Source organism: Amphiprion ocellaris, chromosome 8 (assembly GCF_022539595.1).
Source record: "Amphiprion ocellaris isolate individual 3 ecotype Okinawa chromosome 8, ASM2253959v1, whole genome shotgun sequence".
NCBI classification, from domain to species: Eukaryota; Metazoa; Chordata; class Actinopteri; family Pomacentridae; genus Amphiprion; species Amphiprion ocellaris.
Window position 1 is genome coordinate 23,919,025 of NC_072773.1, and position 20,726 is coordinate 23,939,750.

A 20,726-nucleotide genomic window follows, 5' to 3' on the forward strand; every position below is an offset into this window, starting at 1 on the left:
GATGGTGCACAGTGTCAGTTCTGCAGCTGGATGCTGGGTTTGATTCCAGGTTTTGGTGGTCCTACTCCTGAGGCCAAAGAAGGTTGTTAGACTGCAAAAAGCTTGGCATATTCTTGGCATACACTGGAAAAAAACTGAATGAATTTAAAAGTCTATAGATAAAAAGATATAAAAAATCTGGTAGCTTGAGTGTTAGAAAAATATTTTTAAAAATAGTGGAATAATGTAGCATTGAAAAACTGTAAAAGCAGCGAAAACGAATGAATTGCAATCTATGAAAACACAGATTATGATATTGACATTTACATTTTGGATCTGTTTTTGTTTGGTTTGTTTGTTCAAATTGTTTATAGAGTAAATGTGCAAATAAATATTTGTTTTCTGATGATTTTTCTAGATATCATCTGATATGATGCCAAAACAAGCAAATTTTGAAAATAACAATTTTAAAAAAGATTTACCATTCAGTCCAATCAGTCCATAATATACAGAATATTTCTTTCAAAAAGAATGCTTTTTGTTTGTTTGTTTTGCTGATTTAAATAAAGTTTTTTTTTTTTAAATGTAATTTTACAGTCAAATATTGAAAAACAGCCATTTCTCATTTATAATAATAAAAGTAAACGAAAAGTAAGTTATTTACAGTTTTGATCCGTTTAGTTATGGTTATGATGATATCAAGGATTGCAAAGATAAAGAACTTGAATTATTGAATACAGTCAGTGTCGTAACAGGGTGTAATATTAGTCAGACTACAGTGGCTCTTCATTATGTGTATACTGACAACTAAAGTACTTTCTAGTACTGTAAAGTCCCTTTTTAAATTTGGATATGTAACATTGTTGCTGCAGGTGTTTATCAAACTCAGAGGAAAAACTCCTACAAACAGCTGGAAGCAGCAAAGTTAGCTCCAGCTCCTGGTAACGTTTTGTTAAAACCCACATTATTGGTGATTCTCATTAAGCCGACCTGTTAGCATCTGTCTTCATCACAGTTAAGTTTCTATTAGGTGTAAAATTCACAGAAAAGTGAATAAGAAAGGTGTTTTGTAATTTCGGCACATATACTGTATCTTTTTTGCACTCGTTTTGATGTTTTGGACCAATATTGGCACTGAAATGTGGAAAAAGCCCTCTTAAAATTGAAGCATTTTGCTTGTGTTTGCCCATCTGTCAGTGTGACTGCGGGTAAATCCAACTTGTGTTGAAAGTGATTCTGAAATGTCACAAATTCAAACCTAGTAAGATGGAAAAGTCACCAGGATGCTAAATCATACATTCAGTTACTGTCAGATTAACAGAAAGCAGCGCATGTCTGAAAGGCGCTTTTGATGACTTCATATTGACATATGAAGTCACTGCATGATTTGCGTTCATCTAAATGACAGCTTATACATGTCTGATGTGCAAGTATGAATACACAAAACAGCCATTAATTTTTTTTATTTTTTTTCTTCAAGGGGAAATGTTATTTTTCTCTTTGTCATAGTCCTCAACTCCTCTCGTCCTTCATCTTTGCAGAACACTCCCCTTTCAACTCCTCCAACTCAGGGAAAATACAAATTAACAGAAACAAATACGGAAGGATTCATCAGGCCTGAGCAAAACACTGTTTCAGTAGTATGGGAACAACCTTCCTCCCCTCTCCTGTTCCCCCGAAAGCATCCCAAGAGTTAACAATCAACACAAGTCTATGGACAGCCAATAGAAATAGAATACATACAATGAACATCTTTATAAACTCATGTCCATTCTATAAACTCTTTGCTTATATGAATCACTCTTCATTGGTCACAGTTCATGATAGTTGGTGATCTCCGTTACATTACTGTCCTCTGGTGCTCCCACCACACCCAAATATCATTGCACAGGAAGGACCAATAGCACAAAGGCTGTGTGAGCTGGCTTTGGTACAAACGTGATCAACTGTTGGTTGCCGTTGTTGAGTTTGAGGGAAGAGCTAAGTCAGGGCTGATTCTCCTAATTACAAAGAGCGACGCCGGAGAAACCAAGATCATTGCAACAATGAGAACGTTAACGGAAAATTATTGTCGACAAGCCCTTATCCTTTCTCTCTGTGTGAACATCAGCAGTCCAGGCAGGGCACGCAGGCACACTTTCTGTTTTTAGTGTTAATCCATGATTAGTTTTTTAGATTATTAACTTAAGGCAATCAAACTCAGCTATTAGTACTTCCACTTTTTGCTGAAAGACTGAGTGAGTAGGGGGGAGTAATACAAGAAACATATGCGTAGGCCTACTGATTCTGCCTGGTCCTCTGCACGTAACACCAGGGATGTCGTTTGTGAGAAGTTTAATGTGTGGAAGGTCACCTTAAAGCCCGACTCAGATTTACAATACTGCAGTAGTGGCATAAATTAAAAAAAAGCACAGTGAATCACCTGTATATGTGTGTTTACTGCTATGCTTATGTGAGCAAACACCACTCGGGCTCGGCTGCAAAGGCAGCTAATGGTTATTACTTGCATGATCACACCTATTGCCAGCAGAAATACTGTATTGTACATTAGGACTGAACAGCAGAATTCATTGGCTGCAGTTGATCAGTTGGTACCAGTGAGCTTAAGCTTTACAACTGGCGTTTTACAAGAAAGCGTGCTGGTCTTTGATCCTTTTCATCGGAATGGAATCATCATATTAAGCATAATAATTAACCAGAATCATCATAATAATAACAACATTAAGAATATACAAATGATGGATACAGAAGTGATACAAAATACCCTACGTTGAAACAAACAAAAATGAAAACAAGATACCACAATCAGACATGCTTCAAAGCAGTTATGTTTGGCAAGAAAGCAGTTTTGTTGTATCATAAAAACCTCACAGTGAAAATAGTTATGCCCCTTCAAGATTACAAAGCACAGTATTCAGTCAAAATCAATATATATTTCTTTCCTTCATCTATTTCTTCTTCATAGAAGAATCAGGCTGTGTGATGTCACTGCGTTGAAATCCAAGGTTTTCCCCCTGAAGGCTCTGGAACAAGTCGCTGATCTAAGTTCCTTCATTTCCATCTGTACCAAAAAAATACCTCTTTGAAAGGGAAGGAGCAGTCGATGACAACGTACTGTTACAGCTGAAACCAGCGGCTCACTGGCTGCTCAAGCTCTAAGGAACCAGTCTGACATAAAATGAGGATGAAGAGGATCCTAATCCATGGTGGACCTACTTCTACTGCTCAGAGAGTGGAGATAAAAATAGAGATTTAAGGTAGAACTTTCTAATAACATCCTCAGTCGTCTTTAGTTATTTTTCATTTAATTTAATGATTGAGGGCAATAATATAATTTAGTGTAAATAATCTGCTCTTTGCTGCCTGAATGACAGACTAAAAAATAAATTAATTGTACATATTTTATGAAAACGATGGCGCAGCCTTTGCTGCCAGCAGTTGGGCAAAAAGGCAGAGGGTTCAGGCCTTCTGCCTAAAAAACAGAGGTGGTGATCATTGCTAACTTTAGCGAGAACATATCAACATGTCTTGCCTTGCTTTTAGTAAATACTTTAGTCTTTGGTCAATATATTCCTCCTCAGTTTATACATATATTCATACACACACAAATATGCATGTACATACACACTTATAAACGTGTAATAAACTGGATATTTGTGCACGTATGTATTCACACTTTTTCATAAAGGACCTTTTGCACAAAACATCGAGATCGAAATAAATAATTAATGCAGAAACAAAACATGAGTACCTGTTCATAATACATGTGAAATAAAAATTACAGAGAAAAAAATACACAAAGTAAAATAAAAAGTAGCCTTATGTACAGCGTTAATCTTCTTTTGACACAGGCTAAAAGGCGTTGTTTTAAATAAACAGACTTTGCATCTTTCAAGAAGCCTGAGAGAGAGGCTAGACATGAGAAAAACACGTGTCCTTCAACATGTATGTGGGCCAAAATGGCTGTCAAACGAGAACATCTTCCTCTCATCAGGAACACTTTCCTTTTGAAGTCTTAAAAGTGTATTTTTTCCTCTTTGCTTGGGATTCAAGTGATGGCGTCTCTAGTTTGTAGCCGTTAGCTCACACTGTGAGTCCTCGCTCAGTGGTGCTGTGTCCTTGCAGTGGGGATCATCTCAGCATCTGCTGCTGCCATGGCTGCTAACTGTTGGGCGGTCCATCGTTCAGGAAGTAGGTTGTCATTTCTCCTTTACCTTTGACCTTTACGACCCCACGACACTCCAGCACGTACCCCTTGTTTGCAAGCACCTGGTGGAGGTCCGTGGTCACCTGTGAGCAGATTTGCATGAAGGAACACAATGATAGTGGGTTTGAAGGACGTGATGTTTCAAGAAAGTCATGTCATTAATCACAGGAAGAAAATGTAGAAACAGGAAGAATCATCAGACGCTAAACTTTCCAATGGTTTTTGAACTAATCGTGTGTGACTTGTGGAAAAGAACAACCACATCTCTCCATAAAATGGAGATATTTAATCTAAATCATTTCATTTGTTCAGTCTCATTTGAAAATATGCCAAAAAAAATCAAATTGGATTCTGGAAAAAAAAACTAAACTCAAAAAATCTGCTTTCTTCTGTGCGCCTGAGTCTATATTGACTCAGTTATGACCAACAGTCACCTGACAAAAATTCAGGGATTTTTCAGCCGAAATGCAGGCGTTTACATAGAGCTGATAAGAGACCAGTATGGAAACAAATTAAATATGTAAGCTGTAAATGATCTGTAGTATGTAGAGTCACCACTTTTTTCCCCAGTATCAGCAACTGTTGTGGGCATTTGGAAACTCGTACATGATTCCAGATTTTAGAAACATTAATAATCAAAGAAATTCTACTTTAAAAAAATCAAAGAGATGTATATATGTTTTCTGACATAACTTTATACTGCATCAAAGACAACTTAGGGTTAACTTAGTAGTTAACTGGAGACAGTCACAGTTAGAAAACCCGCTGGTGAACACAGTGGAGCATTTAGCAGCTGAAGAGCCAAATATTTCCCTCAGAAGTTTTCTGCAGACACAGCTAGCTAAATGCTAAATAACTGCTGGATGTGTTAAAAAGCAGCAGGTTGCAAACACCATGCCGTCTTTGTAAGGTGGTAATTTTGACAGTGTTGTGTTTACAGGTTGCTGTGCTGCTACACTGATGCCAAAACAATCACACATTACAGATTTAAGTGTGCTGCTACACAATATGAACAACAGTTATATTAAAATTATCATCTATTAATCTTTTCATAAACTAAACAGGGCTTTCTTGAGGTACTGAAAATCATCTGTGATGTATCCACAAGTATTTCCCCAAAGATCTGGAGCTTCTGGTAACATTTTGACACAAAGCGCCTCCTCCTCAGAATAAGAAGCGGGATGCTACAACACCGATAAATATGTAAACCTGTCGTAAATCATCACAACAAAACACACCATAATAGATAAGCTGAGCCTCTGTTGGCTGATAAAATAGGTCCGGTTTGAGTCACACTGGGTACATGTCATTCCTTCTTCCTGTTTTTACAATATCCCAATAAAATAAAGTTTAAAATGGTTCACAAAAAGTGACACTATCAAAGCAAATCTCTAAGTTGTTTGGTGATCAATCCACATATAGGTCTATTACATCAAATATAATCAGATGTATAGATATTAATCCTCTGAATCCAAAGCAGTTTCTGGGTTTGTTTTTTTGCTCCTGTCACATTTTTACTTGCACACAGTTTGCAGTTAATTCGAAACGTGATTTTTTGTCAATTACTTAGTCAGCATTGGCTTCTTGGTTGCACCGAGGAGACTAGAATTTTTTGTTATCGAAGCTGGTTAATGCAAGCAGTCCATTTTTAGTTAGTTATTTTTATTCATTATTTTTATTTACTTCGAAGCTTGCAGAGTAAACTGACTGTAGAATAAAATTTTAGCTTAGACTTGGTGGTCATTCCCGCTGAAATTGAAGGATTAGTTAAAGGAGTGATGGAAAAGTGAAATTTTGACGATTCTTCCAGTTTTTACAGTCCCCTCTTGCTATGATAAACTGTGTAATTTAGGGTTAGGTCTGGTACAGTTCATATTACCTGTGACAAAATTGCATCTTAGGTCCGGTTTAAGGTTCTATCTACATGTTTCCATTTTCCCAAATCAGTTAATGTTACAACATTTCTTTTTGTTTTCTTGTTTTAGATCGAAACTCTTGGATGGAACACAGTTTCCTCTGTCTGCCCATGTGAAGCCTGTTGCCAGAAACCTTGGAGCGTTATTTGATTCAGAACCAAAATTTGTCCTGTCCTGCTTCCTTCAGTTAGGAACCATCTCCAGAATTCAACCAGTGCACTCACACTCTAACCTTCAAAACGTCACACTCTTATTTTCTCCAGGCTCGACTGCTGTAACTTGAGCACAAACCAAAGCTCGGCTCACTCCAGTTCCGATTCTCTGCCCTGGCTCCATGTTTGTTTCAGAATTGACTAATGATTTTACTGATCATTTTTAAAGGATGTCTGGCCCCAAGCTACAGAGAAAGGATTTAAGGTACTTAATTTTATAGACTTGCTGTTGTCTATTTATTGCTTTTAAAGGTTTTATTGCTTCTATTATTTTATTTGTATTTTACATTTTAACATCTGTGGTCATCTTGTTTATTATATGTGCTGTGTAAACACTGGTTATCAAAAAAGTTATTACTATGGCTGTTACTATTATGAAACCTACCTGTATGCGGTCGGGTACACCTGTGCTGTCCATACGACTGGCCACATTGACTGTGTTTCCCCAAATATCATATTGTGGCTTTCGTGCCCCAATAACCCCAGCTACCACCGGCCCAATGTTCAAACCTGTGAATCAAACGCAAGAAAACTGCATCAACAAAAGTTGCCGATCACTGTGTTTTTGTGAGAGACAAAGCACTAACTTTTCCGTACCTATCTTCATCTGGAAGTTGTTGAAGGAATGCTCGTTGATGTATTTCATCTGCTCTCTCAGTCTCATGGCATAGTCGGCTAGTGCAGTAATATGGGTACGGCCTTCTTTGTCGTAGGTGGAGTCGTTGAGACCGGAGGCCGCCATGTAGGTGGAACCAATGGTCTTGATCTTTTCTAGCTGCCTGTATTTCTCTTCACTGATGATCTGAGATGTGAAGAAAGAGCAGACGGTGATTATAGCTGGGCATTTTACAGTTTACGGTGCAAACTGAGCGATGAGCAAAATCTACACTGATCTTTACAAATCTGTCTGGATGAAGTTTACCTCATCAAAATCAGCAATGATCTCGTTGAGCAGCCGGAGACACTCCACGCCCTCGTTGTTGGCCTCCAGCTCCACGTAGAACTCAGAGAAATTGCTGATGGAGGCAAACATGACGGCCACACACTCACAAGACTGATAGTACAGCTCGTCGTTACGCCGCTCGCGAGCCAAGAAGTGAGCAGCAACGTCCTTCGGCAGGATGTTATGGAGGAGACGACGATTGTAGGCTTGCAGTTCCTCCATCTCCTCCTTCTCCTCTGTGGCCTGCAAGTGAAGATTATCTATTAGATGTAATCAGCTTTCATGAACGCATGGCCGATATTTTATCATAAGACAATAACAGGCCATGTGACTGTAAGGTGGTTCTATCATCTTGTTAACTGATGGATAAGTTTGAGGTGTTAATGTGGTCAGATGACGCCCCCAAGTGGCCATACCTGTAATTTCCACAGGAAGTCGAGGCGAGCAGTAGATTCAACCTGCTGGGCATGCAGGTACAGTGCCAGGACAAAGACTGTGAGGATCACTGGAGTCATGACCCTCAGGGACACTTTGGTCACAACAAATGGGCTTCAAAGAGATTGAAAACAATTCAGATTAAAAGGAGGCTGGTTTTTGTGGTCATTTTTTTTAAATAGAATTTTGAAGAAACAATGCATCAAACATCAAACAAGACAGAAACCAAGCAAATCAAGACAAAAAGATAGTAGGAAAAGATAACGAGAAAAAGGCTAATCTCTAAAACTGGGAAAAAGTTGATGATATGATAGAATACAAAGTAAAATGAATGCAGCCTTACCACTGGTTTGTAGTTTCATTGAAACTGGACCTAAAAATAGGAAAGAAAAAAATAATCTTCTGGTCAGTATAAATAAGGCAAATAATCAACGGTTATATGAATTTAAAGTTGTGAGGAAGCAACAAATATTTTCAACTAAGCTTCAGGCATTTCAATTTTAAATCAAAACCCAACCACAAGATAAAAGTAGACTGGTTTTAGGCTACATTTCAGGCTACTTATACGCTACGCAAAAAGCATATAAACATATACATAATTACGCATTTAAAGTTTAAAAAGTATGGTAACTCTACAGTGAAATTTCAATCTACTGTTGACCTATTTTTGGGTGTATATGCATATATGTCACTATTAAATATAAATACATAGTATGTATACATATATGTATATTTGTGCTTTCGCATAGAAATATCATAAAATAAGTGTCTGATTTCTCACTTTGTTGTGTTTTACTTTCAAATTAAAATGCATGAACTAATTTCACTTCACTATAAATAAAATCATGCAAATTCTAATACTTACCACTGAGCACTAGTTTCATTTAAATCACTATAAAGAGAGAAAACATTATTAGAACAAATAATAAAATATGCAAAATTGACATATATCTAAAATACAATTTGATTTTCACAGCTATATACGCTTACATTTCTGAATAAACAGAAACTATCCAAGTACAGCTGTATATTGTTATAAAGAAATACAATAGCACTCATGTAAGAATACAAATGTTTTTGAAAATAAATTATGTCATTTCACTATTGTCAGGGATAAATAAAGATTTTCTTCCTTGGTTAAAAAAAAAAAAAAAAAAGTTGAAATATTTCTTGACGTGTTTGAGTAATGTGATCAAAGACTAAGTAAACAAGATTAAGAATCAACAATTTGATACCAACTTTCAACTTCTAACACAAATATTACTAAAAGTACTGATGTTTATCATGCAAACATAGTAAAAACAGTACAAAAATGTTTTGTGCTCTCCTCATACTCTTGCACTTACATGGCATTGGAGGTGACAAAGAGGTCGGCGTTGTCGAATAGTGCTACTTGTGGCCACTCCATCAGCAGCAGGAAGGTGAGCTGGATGAGCAGCATGAGGGCCAGCTTCCCTATGCTGCTGATCTGCAGGAACACGGAGCAGGCCAGCAGCGTCAGCAGCACACTGTAGCTGAAATACTGGCACAAACAGGAGACAGCAGCGTCACAAAGACATACCATCAACAAAAGATCTTAAAGAAACCAAATGCAAATGTGACATTTTCCTTTTGAAGAGGTTCAACTAGTGGTGAAGGAAACATAAAATGTGAAGTGGTGGCACACACTCACCTCAGGAAAAGGGCAGGAGGGGCCTTGGCTAGGACAGGTCTCCAGACCCCCTTCAACAGACACATTCAAGCTGCGGATCAGACATGGCGTCACCAGGGCTGCAGAGGTGTTCAGCTTCTCAGCGACACATTCCGCCAAGCTCTTGGTGTCGCAGGCAAACTGTAGTGAAGCCAAGCGTACACAGAAGCATGTATTCAGAATGACTTTAAACGTGTGGTTTGTATGAATATCTGCCTCTTTGACCTTACCATATTAACAAAGGCAGAGATGAAGACGAGGATAATTGAGAATACTCCAACCAGGGTGCTGTTAGTGCGAGACTGGACAATCTTCTTTGAAACAGCCTGCATCGCAGCTGGAAAGAGCTGCAAGGACAAATGATGTGCATATTAAAAATAGACCAAACGCAGACAAGTAAGTGCAAAGCTGCTGTTGTTGTGTCTTGATGTGCTTCAGTACCTTGATGCAAGAGTATATGGCACAGATGAAGAGGATGTTGGCGAGTATGATGAAGATGCTGATGTAGATTCCCAGCATGACTGGGGTGCTGCAGAAAAAAACACAGTGCAATACAGTGAGTTAAAACATGACCAGAGCAAAAAATGTGGCCAGAAACTGAGTGAAGTTCAGAGGGTTAAGTCAATAACTTTATATCATGTAAAAATATTCCAGTAATCACAGTGACACAAATGAAAACACACAAGTGTAGGACTTTTCTCTGATGACTAGAACATGTAGAGGAGTTACAACAGATGTGTGTAAAGCCGGAGACCTACTTTTTGTCCTGTTTCTATCCATAAATAAATATTCATGAGCTGAGATTCAGCCTTGACTAATAATACTCATAATCAACAGTTTCTCTGTGACCATCAGAAGACATAAGCAGCATGACTTGTTGTCAGTCTCTGCAATTTCATTTCTGAGTGGGATCATGTAGCACTGATGACGCAGGTTGATTTCACCAAAACAGTCACTGAGTTTGTCATTAGTTCTTCTTTGTTAGTCACAAAGCAGGAGGAGCTACTTCAGCAGCCCTGAATCTGTAAGCTGGGTCTCCCAGCTGAGTGGAAAAGGTCAATGATTGCTTCCTTTGCTAAAACTCAAAGGTGTGCTAACTTAACTATGACTGCCAAGACACATTTCTACAAGAATCATCCCATCAAAGAGCTTAACTGCTTAAGTAACAGTTTATGATGCTGAGAAATGTTTTCATTAATTTATTTTTGGTATCTAGATCCTTTTTGAATGAATTCAGCAACTATGGCGCCATGTTTTTTTTTTCCGCATATTCAGTGATGAAAACTTTTGAATTTACTGGAGCTCTGATTTTGGCCCCTTTTCCAAAGTGATTGCAGCTGAAGCTGATGCCAAAATAACAATATACAACTTCTCAGAAATTAGGCTATTAAAACTTGTCGTTACTTTCACCTGTAAGATTACTACATTACCTGTGACTGACCAGTGTTTCTACATGTATGTTAAGTAATTTTAAGTAATTGAGAAGATAAATAATTATAAATCTGTGTGAATATGAAACGGATCAGAACTAAAAAGTATTACTTATAATTTTCAATTTGGTACAGACCAAATGATTCCATAATATCACCACTGCTTTATTAAAAAAGACTAAAAGATTGGAAGCAGCTTGTTGTCCTCATTCTTGTAGTCATTTTTTATGTCTGTACTCAAACGAAACAAAGTAAAGAGGTTGTTGCTGTAAAATTCCTATCTTAAAATGGTCTACAGCATTTGAATAGTTAATCTTTGTGCTTTCAAACGATATATCGAGTGTCAATTTTAATTCATAGTGTGGCCTTTAAAACATTATGTGGATGTGTGAAGTACTTACTGTGGAAAGACAACAATCTGTATGAAGGATATGAAGCAGAATACTAATAGAGTACAGGCAACATAGCCTCCGAAACGATCGTCCACCTTCTTGGAATACTGCAAAAGAAGAAACCAGACATGAGCAGCAGCTTCTTCCACAAATTAATAGCACAGATAATAATCAGGTGTCAGGTTTTGAACCTTTTTCTCCAGACTGGAGGTCTGAAAGGTGAGTAGAAACTTCTTAACGTGGTCTTTTCTTAGCTGGTCAATGCTGCGAGCGTCAATCGCTCGACCCAGAAATTCATCCACCTCGTCCTCCGGGTTCATGGCTTCCTGAACACCACGGCTGCAAGAAGAAGAGAAGACACAGACTGAGCAGGAGCAACGGGGTTAATGAAATCCACTAAAGCGTCAAGAGTCGATACTCACTTGTCTTTACTGGAGCTCTCATCAATCCCCTGAAGAGGAAACAGACCAGACAAAAAGAAGATGATTCACAGAGAAGCTGCAGCCCAACTATCTCACCATGAAGCAGTGTGTTGATGTCGAGTCTCACCATTTGTCTGAAGACTTTGGAGTCTTTGGTCCTTGAGAAGGTTCTGTCGGGGACCCAGCGTGGCATCAGCCCCTCGTTAGAGTTGGCTCTCGTCCGCTGCATCTTCGCCATCATCGCCTTCTCCTCCTTCTGCTCAGAGGGAACAACACGAAGGCTTGACCAACTGTTCTCAAGCAACACAACACACAGTGAACGGCACTGCAAGTGACTAAGGGGTCTTTTAAATTCTGGATTTTATTGCACCGAAGAAGGAAGTACACAGGCAGTTCAGGGTCTTCAATAGGAATTCATTCACAAATCTGTCAGTGAACATTATTACAAATAAGAGCATCCCTCCGATCTGTTATCTACTAATGTTCTCACATCATGTAGCTTTTTGTGTCCATCATCCAGACATCTACACATGGCAGTTACATGAAAGCTTGTGTTGACAATCGCAATAAAAAAATCTAAAATAAATGTCTTTCTGAGAAATTTTCAGAGCGGTTTCTTGTCTAAAAAACTTTCACATTCAGATCTGTCACCGAAACTGGACTTCCTAGATTGTCTTTCACTTATGTTTTTTTTTCCAGGCCAAATTTGGAAATCTTTAAATAATATTTGGATGAAGTGAAAACTGTCAAACCTAAACCTCTTATATTTGTACTGTGTGTGTGTGTGTTCATCCACTGACCCTTTTCTGGCTGCAGCCGAGGACGAGGAAAGTCTCGATGCTGTTCTCCTTCAGATATGCATTCCTCTCACCTCCAAAGCCTGGCTCCACCTCATAGTCCCCATTCAGATACTGTAATGTGGCTTTTGTGATGTGGATCCGCCTGGCAGGAAAAAAAAGACAAGAAAATGGGCCTGCAGGGTTATTTTTAATCACTTTCACTCATCTTTATTGATATATGGAAAGCAGGGTGATGGCAGATATACATAGCTCCAGGATTATTGTCTACCATAAGGAAGGGGATTACAGGAATGAATGAAGCAATGAAAAAATTGACAAAGCATGTTTTTTGATTGAAGACATTGTTTATGGGTGATTAAAGTAGCTCTCTGATCATTGATTAAACACCTCTCACATATTTAGAAATAACAATCAAATAAATAATCCCTTCCTGCCTTACAATAGCTTATATGTGGATCTACACTGTTGTTTGTATGTACCACAAAAAGATCTGAACAAAATGGCTGATGTCCATATTTAGTTTGACTTCTGTAACCTTTGCACTTCACACATCTTGAACTCTCTGGAGTAGACTGTCTTAAAGTTTTCCAAAGTAATATTAGAGAAAGCTTCCTTTAGCGCTTCACAGAGGTCGTCTTTAGGCTGTCTTGTGTTTTTTCTCCCTTACTACTTCTGTAATATTCAGGTCAGTGGAGACCAGTCGATCACTGTCTCTGTTTTATCAGATTTTTTTTTTCTCCAAATATGATTTCACTGCATTACCGATGCGCTTCAGATCATTGTCATGCTGCTAAATAAATCTGTTTCCAATCAGACGCTTCCCAGAAAAAAACAGCAGAAAGAAGGAAAACTTGTGTTGTAAGTCTCGATATGTAAAGTGCAACACAAAGTATTTGTCATTTTAGCATGTAAAAACAGTTTTTCCTAAATTATTTATGTTTTTAATACTGTGTATATATTTTCTGTGTATCCTGATTATATATTCTTACAAAGAGACTGCCTAATGCATAACTATGGTCATTATAACCTTGATTAAACGAACCCAATGGTGGTCAAAGACTTGTACTCAGTACTGCATATTTATTCATAAACGTGTTACATTACAATAGAAGAAATTCTCCCTACCACCCGTAAACAACCTGTATACTATGACAGTTTTTAATATACAGTTTTTAATATGTGTGTGAATCTGTTGTTTCTCTCACCCTGCTTTGCCTCCCGCCTCCATGTGGTTGGCAAGCGTGACATCGTTTGACCACACGTCAAACTGCCACTTCCTGAGTCCCAGCACGCCGCAGTGCACACGCCCACTGTGAATGCCGACGCGCATGTTAACGTTGACCCCGGTCACCTCGCGCACCAACCTGCAGACACACACAACGATCAGTTTGTCCTCTGCAGCAGGAGGAGCTTCAGAAACAAAACACCACTCACATGCGCGCTGTCTGCATGTAAACACTGTTGGCTACTCACGAGATGGCCTCTATCATGTCGACGCCCATCTCCACACAGCAGTGGGCGTGGTCAGCCCGGGGTTCGGGCAGCCCAGACACACAGTAGTAACAATCACCCAAAATTTTAATACGGAGACAGTGGTTCTCCTGAGAAAGAAGACACGAAAGCATTAAGACAAAAAACTTTCATCAGAGTCGGATGAGAAGATTGTTAGCATTCAGTTAGCTTAGCTTAAAGACTAGGGAAAAAAGAGAAACAGTTAGCCTTGCTCAATTCAAAGGTGAAAAAAAATCTGCCAACCAGCACCTCTCACGCTTGTTTTATGCTTGCCGCGTCCGCGAGGTCCGTGCGGCTCCGTGCGGAAAAATTACGTCATTTTCGCACCCACGCCCCCTCGAGCGGCCTTTCCGTGTGGAAAATTTATGCTCCGCGCACCTCGACATTTTCCAACGCGGAAAAACATGGCGGAGGGCCAGGACCTACTCGTAGCTGAAGTCTAGAAATACGTGCACAAACGATTCATCGCACAGAGATCACCGTGGTAACCGGGTTATGAAGTATTCATGGTGTGAAATTAAAACTAACGGCTGAAATGCTTTTATTCAGTAAAATGCCGTGTTGTAAGTGGCGTAAACAATAGCAAACTTCTTCTTCTCTAGTTTAGTACCAGAGTAGACCAGGTAGACGTGTTTGAGCTACACTGCCCCCTGCAGTTTGGAAGCAGACTTCTTCTTCACTAGTTTATTACTAGAGTAGACCAGGCAGACGTGTGTTTGCGATACACTGCCCCCTGCAGTTTGGGAGCAGACGCCGCACGGAGTATAAATGCACACATGTTCTCTCGCGTGGATTTCCGTGCAGCTGATTTCCGCGCGGCTCGTTTGTACGGAAAGTATATTCCAGCCTTTAAACGATTCCTCAAAATGTCCATCGATTCCTTCAGGAAACATGACACCATAGACGCAAAAGAAGAAGACCGTATCTGCTTACCGATGCCAGCTTGTCAAAACGGGCAAACAGTTCATTGAGCGTCATGACCAGCTCCTGAGCTGTGCACTGAGACGCCAGGCTGGTAAAACCCTCGATGTCTGCAAACAGAATACTGAGGACGATGTCAGGAAGAGGGAAAAAGAGAGAAGCAGAAAACACTATTAAATCCTCCATTAACACACCCATGAAGCAGCTTCAGTTTGGTTCGGTGTTAAAGTTTTAGCACTGATACACAACTACACTGCGGTGTTATAACGTTACACTACCATCTGCACAGATGACCTTGAGAGAGGCAAGAAGTTTGACCTTAAAGTCGGCTGAAGGAGATTTGCGCCAGCGTAGTGTGTGTGTGTGTGTGTGTGTGTGTGTAGGGACTGTGTGCACTGTGTTTGCTCAGTGCTGTAATTGAATGTGTGCTGAAGCTCTCCATCTTTGGGGATTATCTTATCTTGGCTGCTGGTGATTAAGTATTCCCTCACTAGTGTTAATTAGCCTCCACTCTGCCAAACCACTCTACCCTCCTCTGACTCTGAGCGCTTGTGTGTGTGCGTCTGTTGGTGTTTGTGTGTGCACCAGTGAGTGTTACTCATTCTCTGCGAGACTTTAGGGACATTTTTCCTTCAATTCAATTCACATCAAATTCAGTCTGTAGTTTTCCAGGACTATTCAAAACAACATAATATGCATTTTTTTTCGTTTTAATGTGCTACATTCTTCATAATTAAATCATATCATGCACTACAAGGGCATCTTACGCCGATATTACACCTAATATACAGAAAACAAAGATAATTTAGTAGTTCAAATCCTAATTCATGAGTAAATCATGAAATGAAGTGGTGTCCCAGCTGACCTGACATTGTCGTGTTTCTGGATATAGATCTTATGAAACATCATGTCTTCCTTCTTGGCATTGATGTCAGCCTTCATCTCCATGGCAACGTGCCTTGGCAACACTGAAAGCAACAGACGTTCCTGGAAAACACAAAAAAAGAGACAAAATGCAGATTGTGTCATTCACAATATTATTGTCTATGTGCAATATGTCACATATCTATGTGTGTGTTCACAATTTCATTTTTGGAAACATTTTGACCAACACTCATTTTTTTCCACTGACAAGTTCAGTAACAAGAATTAAGTCTAGTATGCTGCTCAAAATACTGGATATATAATACTAGATATATAATACTCGCTAGAGCTCCAAACGTGATTAATTTGTGACCCAAAGAATACAGTTTTTCTCCTGTTTGAGTAACATCTGCTCAAAAGTACAGTTGACAGTTCTTTCAGGATATTACTCTGCCTTTTTTTTGCAACTGAACACATATATTCTTTTGTAAGACTTGGAGCAAAACAGAAAATGTGGCAGCAGATGGACAGATGAACATGTGGGTTTTGATCTGCTGATGGGACTTATTGACAGCAACAAAAATATAAAATATATGTAAAACATAGCAGCCTTATCCTTAAAGGTTAGGAAAAAAGGAAAACTAATGGTAACTTTTGATGCTGCCTTCATTTCAACCCCAATGTGATCCTGGTTGGTGTCACTTCTTGTTCACGCAGCCTTTTAAAAGCCGTTTTGGAAACAACATTGAACACAATTGCATGGTCACCATGTCCAGACCTCTGATCCACCACCATGTCCCACTGTGTTCACGCACCTTTGTAGCCAAACGCAAAAGACAAGTCTCCAGCTGAGCCTGACAAAAACTTCAGTTTCGGTTATAGCCATTGTATAAAACAAGCAGTAAATGGCAGGTTTTCATGTTTAGCTCTCAGAATTGAAGAGCAATCAAGGAGTCATTTTTCAGCCTCTCCATTTTAAAGCAACATTATGCAACCACACAGAGAGAAGCCTATTGTAGAAAAGCAAAGATGAGAGATTCACCGATTCAGAGCCACTTCTGACAGCTCGAGTTTTACTGCTATGTCACGTGTGATGCCGCCCAAATGCATGCTGTCAATGTGAATGTCTGTTTACTGTCTTGTGCTCCTTTGTAGGAAATTATTCAACATCTCACATGTCTCCACAGTGTGTCTTTTAGTTTTTCAGCTTAAAAATGCTGCACATGGGGCTAATTTCACCATGACTGTATAATCTCTGGTTTTAGAGCTGTTCTAAACACGCGGTTTTGCTGTGAAAACCAGTGAGCTGTTCCTGCCCCCTTTAGGAAGAACATACTGTCTGCATCTGTGATTGACAGTTTGAGCTGGATGGCTATTGGTCAGTTAGGTTTTACATAACACCAGAGTTTAATTCTTACTGGCTTGTAAAGCTGGGAGGCTAGCTAATTCTGGGGAGGCTTGATGAATGCAGAAAGTCTTCCTATCTTTACAGGCTTTCATTTCCCTCCTCAAAGTCTATCACAATGATAAAACACAATAAAGATGGATTTTTACCATATGAGAAATTCCCAGCCCCTGGTGAACATATTGCAAGGAGTGATGAGGTCAAACTTCAGTTACTGCTGTGGTGAGTTTACACGTAAAGGAATAAACTTTAAAAAGCTGCTTAGGTATCGGCTGTAATATCTACAGTTTCTTCTTCATCACCATCACTGTAAAATTCAGTCATTAGGAGGTTGTGGGCCACGTACTCAGTTTTAGTGTCATGACAATCCCTGACCTCCATTAGATCACAATGAGGCGCACAGATTTTAAATTAGGAATCAAAGTAGAGCTGGAATCGGATTGGTGCTCGGTACTCAGGCAGTATTAACAGAGAACAAATGCCAAACTGACATAAATATAAAGCTTAGAAATGTGTGGATTGTATTATGTACGACCATCATATACAACATTTTCTTGTATTAACAACATCTTTTGTTCTTTTTGAAAGGACAATGTGCAGGTATAACATGCATTAAAGACTGTTTGTTGCCAGTGGCCTAAGAATCTCAGGATAGGCAGCAAAGAAGGAGGAAAATTGTAATATTTAGCTGCATGAATAAAAGTTGACTTGACCTAATGTTTGCAGGATAAGCCAATGTATTGTGAGTTAGGCTCAGTTTGTGTCCTGTTTTTTGACCATGAAGAAAACAAATTGCAGATAGGGCTGAACAATTGATCTATTTCAAACTGAAATTGAAAATTGAAACAAAACTTTCAGCAGCTGTTTATGCTTGTTCCTCAATGCACACTTCATAGCTCAGGCATGCACGCTGTCTCAACTAACATAAGCACAGTCTCATTATTTATTAGCCACATGTTGTACATTTTGTAGCATGTCTGATACAACATTTAAACTGTCGCATCAATGATTTTACAAATTGTGCTGTCCTCCTTGTGTGACAGTCATACATTTGATGACATCTCATCTGGAAATGCTCCATAACATGTTTTAAGTCTATTACACAGTTAATACTGAACTGAAAGCTGACTTTAAAAAATTGTAATACATATCAAATATTTCTCAGAAAAATCGCAATTAGAAATTTTCCCCCTAATGGTTCAGCCCTAATTTCTGAAGAGTGAAAATGAGTTGAAATCTTCTCCTGACATTTTTCCCACAGAAACCAACAGCCACAAACTACAGAGCGTTCAAATGGACAGTCTGAAAATACAAATTTCCAGGAAGAATTAATTCTAACTATATCTAAAAGTCTGCTGGGAGATTATGTTTGTACGAGACTGATAAACGGGATGAAGGATTAGCTGAACATGAAAACATACTTAGACAGTTTACACAAATGTGGGATTTATGTTGAAGCTTTAATGGAAGCAATTTCATGTTTCATTCTACAAGAGGAAAAGCTTCAAGAATGAGGACCCTCTCTTATCCTCTTAAAACAGGCGCTGGATAACAGAGTGTCGTACATACACATAGATAAATGTGCATGTGTTTACGCTTACCTGTTGCTGATTCTCCCTCTGCAGATGAAGTCTGGCCTGGATGTATCCTCTGGTCTCCTGGAAGGCTTGTCTCTGGGAAACTTCAGCGGGGTAGTGGGTACAGATGCCGATGATGTTGGTGCACAGGAAGATCAGGACATTAGCGCTCACCTGGACAGAGCAGAGGAGGGAGAACGAGGAGAGAAGAGTTAGACAAGAGGAAGGAAGAGGACTACTATTAAGCCACCATTTACTGCTAGTGAAGCTGTTGTTGCTTCCAGGTTAAAATGGTTTTACAAATCTGTACTGTAAATATTCAGGATTTTATCTTAAAAACAAGCCTAGCAGTGGTTGAAGTGACACAGATAGACAGAGATAAGCATCGAGGGCAACTCAGATGCTCACCTTTACCAGGAATTGTAACAAAAATGACATAAAACATTGAATGATGAGAGTCTGTATTGTTCTCTTGTTAGGGTTAACTTATGATGTGAATTATACTCTACTGTTTTACTGCCTTGTCATTTTTATTCTATATCCCTCTCAAGACATACTGTACTTGAGTTTAATGTGGGGTTTGTAATTCTAGAGATGGATAGTTACCATATTTAGATGTCCCAGAATGACTTTCCTTCTCGACCCCTTTACCCCTATCTTACGTCAACTTCACTTTTTCCCTTTCGCCCTGGACTGACGTGCACAGAACACTGTGGAAAAGTGAAGTTTGAAACAGTCCAATCCACCTTCGTTCCCCATTCACAGAGCCAGAGCTGTGTTTGAGACTTTTTTCACCCGACAGACAGAACAGACAGATAGCTGACTGAATCACACACTGTAGCTTCAACCAACTGAACCACCAGCACAAAACAATGTCCAAATTACACTATTTATAATAGTTAAAAACTGTTTAAAAAAAAATTTAAAAAAGAGGAAGTTTCAACTTTCTGATAACCCTTGAACTAATCACGTGTCGGTTTCAGGTTCATCTGAAAAAAAAATAAACCCAAGTGAAAAATCCGAATATTTCATCAAAATCACTTGTCAGGTTACGTCTCATTTAAAAATTTGCCAAAACTAGCCAGTTATTCTAAAAAAAATGGATAAAAAAATTCTACACTTGTAAAATAATCTGTGGTCAGTCCAAAATTGCGGTTGTAGATCATCAACAGACAAATTGAAGCTTAGCAAACCAAATTCAAGTCAAGACTGACAGTTTCCAGCAGACTTTAATCTGCGCATTAAGTCACAGAAACATTCAGATCCTGTTAGAGCCGACTCAGTCCAAAATGTTTCAGATTAGTCTGATAAAATGTTATCAGACTAATCTGTCAGCTTGCATGCAGTCTGTTTTAATGATGTTAAAACACGTTCAAAATGCTATCTATGCGATCAGATCGTCGTGACATTTGTAATTTAATCTTCAGACTACTCCAATATGTTACAAGAAAAGCAAAAAAACCTCTCAGCTGACTAAATGTGACTGAATGATCTGTCACTCTCACACTACAAATTAAAAAAAAATACATAAACTCAAAGTATGGGGAGAATAAGGAAAAAACAATTACTGATGTGTAACAGATTGTCAGGGTTTCACACATGGACATATGTCATTTTAAGAATCTTCACACCTCAATCAAAGGCTTTTATGTCACTTCATTTTTTACTTCAAGATGGAATTACTAATGTTTTTATTATAGACTAAAACTATCACAGATTATTTGTAATCTAGGAGAAAAAGCTGCGATATAAACTAAATGTACTTGGGCACAGTTCAACATTTATTTTCTGAAACTAACTCATTGTTGGTGCACAGTCTAAAGGTGCTATTACACCTCGTCTATAGATTAGACAACAGTGTATTCAGGAGATAAATTCAGTTAATGAAATTAAAACCACAAAAACACATTTGTGCCAATTTCTATTCACATTAAATATTAATACACTATTCAACACACCAGTGTAACATTGCTTTGTCATTTCTATATCCTTGTAATTCATCTATTTAACTCACAATATTC

General features: G+C 38.7%; 1 protein-coding gene across 1 annotated transcript in view; it reads right to left on the minus strand.

Moving 5' to 3' along the window:
* Positions 1-1,426: 1,426 nt before the first annotated feature.
* The window catches only part of LOC111567033 (adenylate cyclase type 6-like), a 43,180-nt gene continuing 23,880 nt past the window's right edge, over positions 1,427-20,726 (minus strand). The window contains exons 4-24 of the mRNA XM_023267881.3: positions 18,730-18,879; positions 15,725-15,846; positions 14,872-14,983; positions 13,900-14,027; positions 13,632-13,790; positions 12,427-12,568; positions 11,754-11,882; positions 11,627-11,655; positions 11,396-11,543; positions 11,214-11,311; positions 9,824-9,911; positions 9,613-9,729; positions 9,365-9,523; positions 9,039-9,214; positions 8,558-8,584; positions 8,036-8,065; positions 7,674-7,806; positions 7,237-7,500; positions 6,912-7,116; positions 6,700-6,824; positions 1,427-4,269 (exon numbers count right to left, since the gene is read on the minus strand). Of these exons, the coding sequence (XP_023123649.2) occupies positions 4,141-4,269; positions 6,700-6,824; positions 6,912-7,116; positions 7,237-7,500; positions 7,674-7,806; positions 8,036-8,065; positions 8,558-8,584; positions 9,039-9,214; positions 9,365-9,523; positions 9,613-9,729; positions 9,824-9,911; positions 11,214-11,311; positions 11,396-11,543; positions 11,627-11,655; positions 11,754-11,882; positions 12,427-12,568; positions 13,632-13,790; positions 13,900-14,027; positions 14,872-14,983; positions 15,725-15,846; positions 18,730-18,879 (2,670 nt within the window). The 3' untranslated portion in view covers positions 1,427-4,140. The remainder of the gene's footprint in view (positions 4,270-6,699; positions 6,825-6,911; positions 7,117-7,236; positions 7,501-7,673; positions 7,807-8,035; positions 8,066-8,557; positions 8,585-9,038; positions 9,215-9,364; positions 9,524-9,612; positions 9,730-9,823; positions 9,912-11,213; positions 11,312-11,395; positions 11,544-11,626; positions 11,656-11,753; positions 11,883-12,426; positions 12,569-13,631; positions 13,791-13,899; positions 14,028-14,871; positions 14,984-15,724; positions 15,847-18,729; positions 18,880-20,726) is intronic.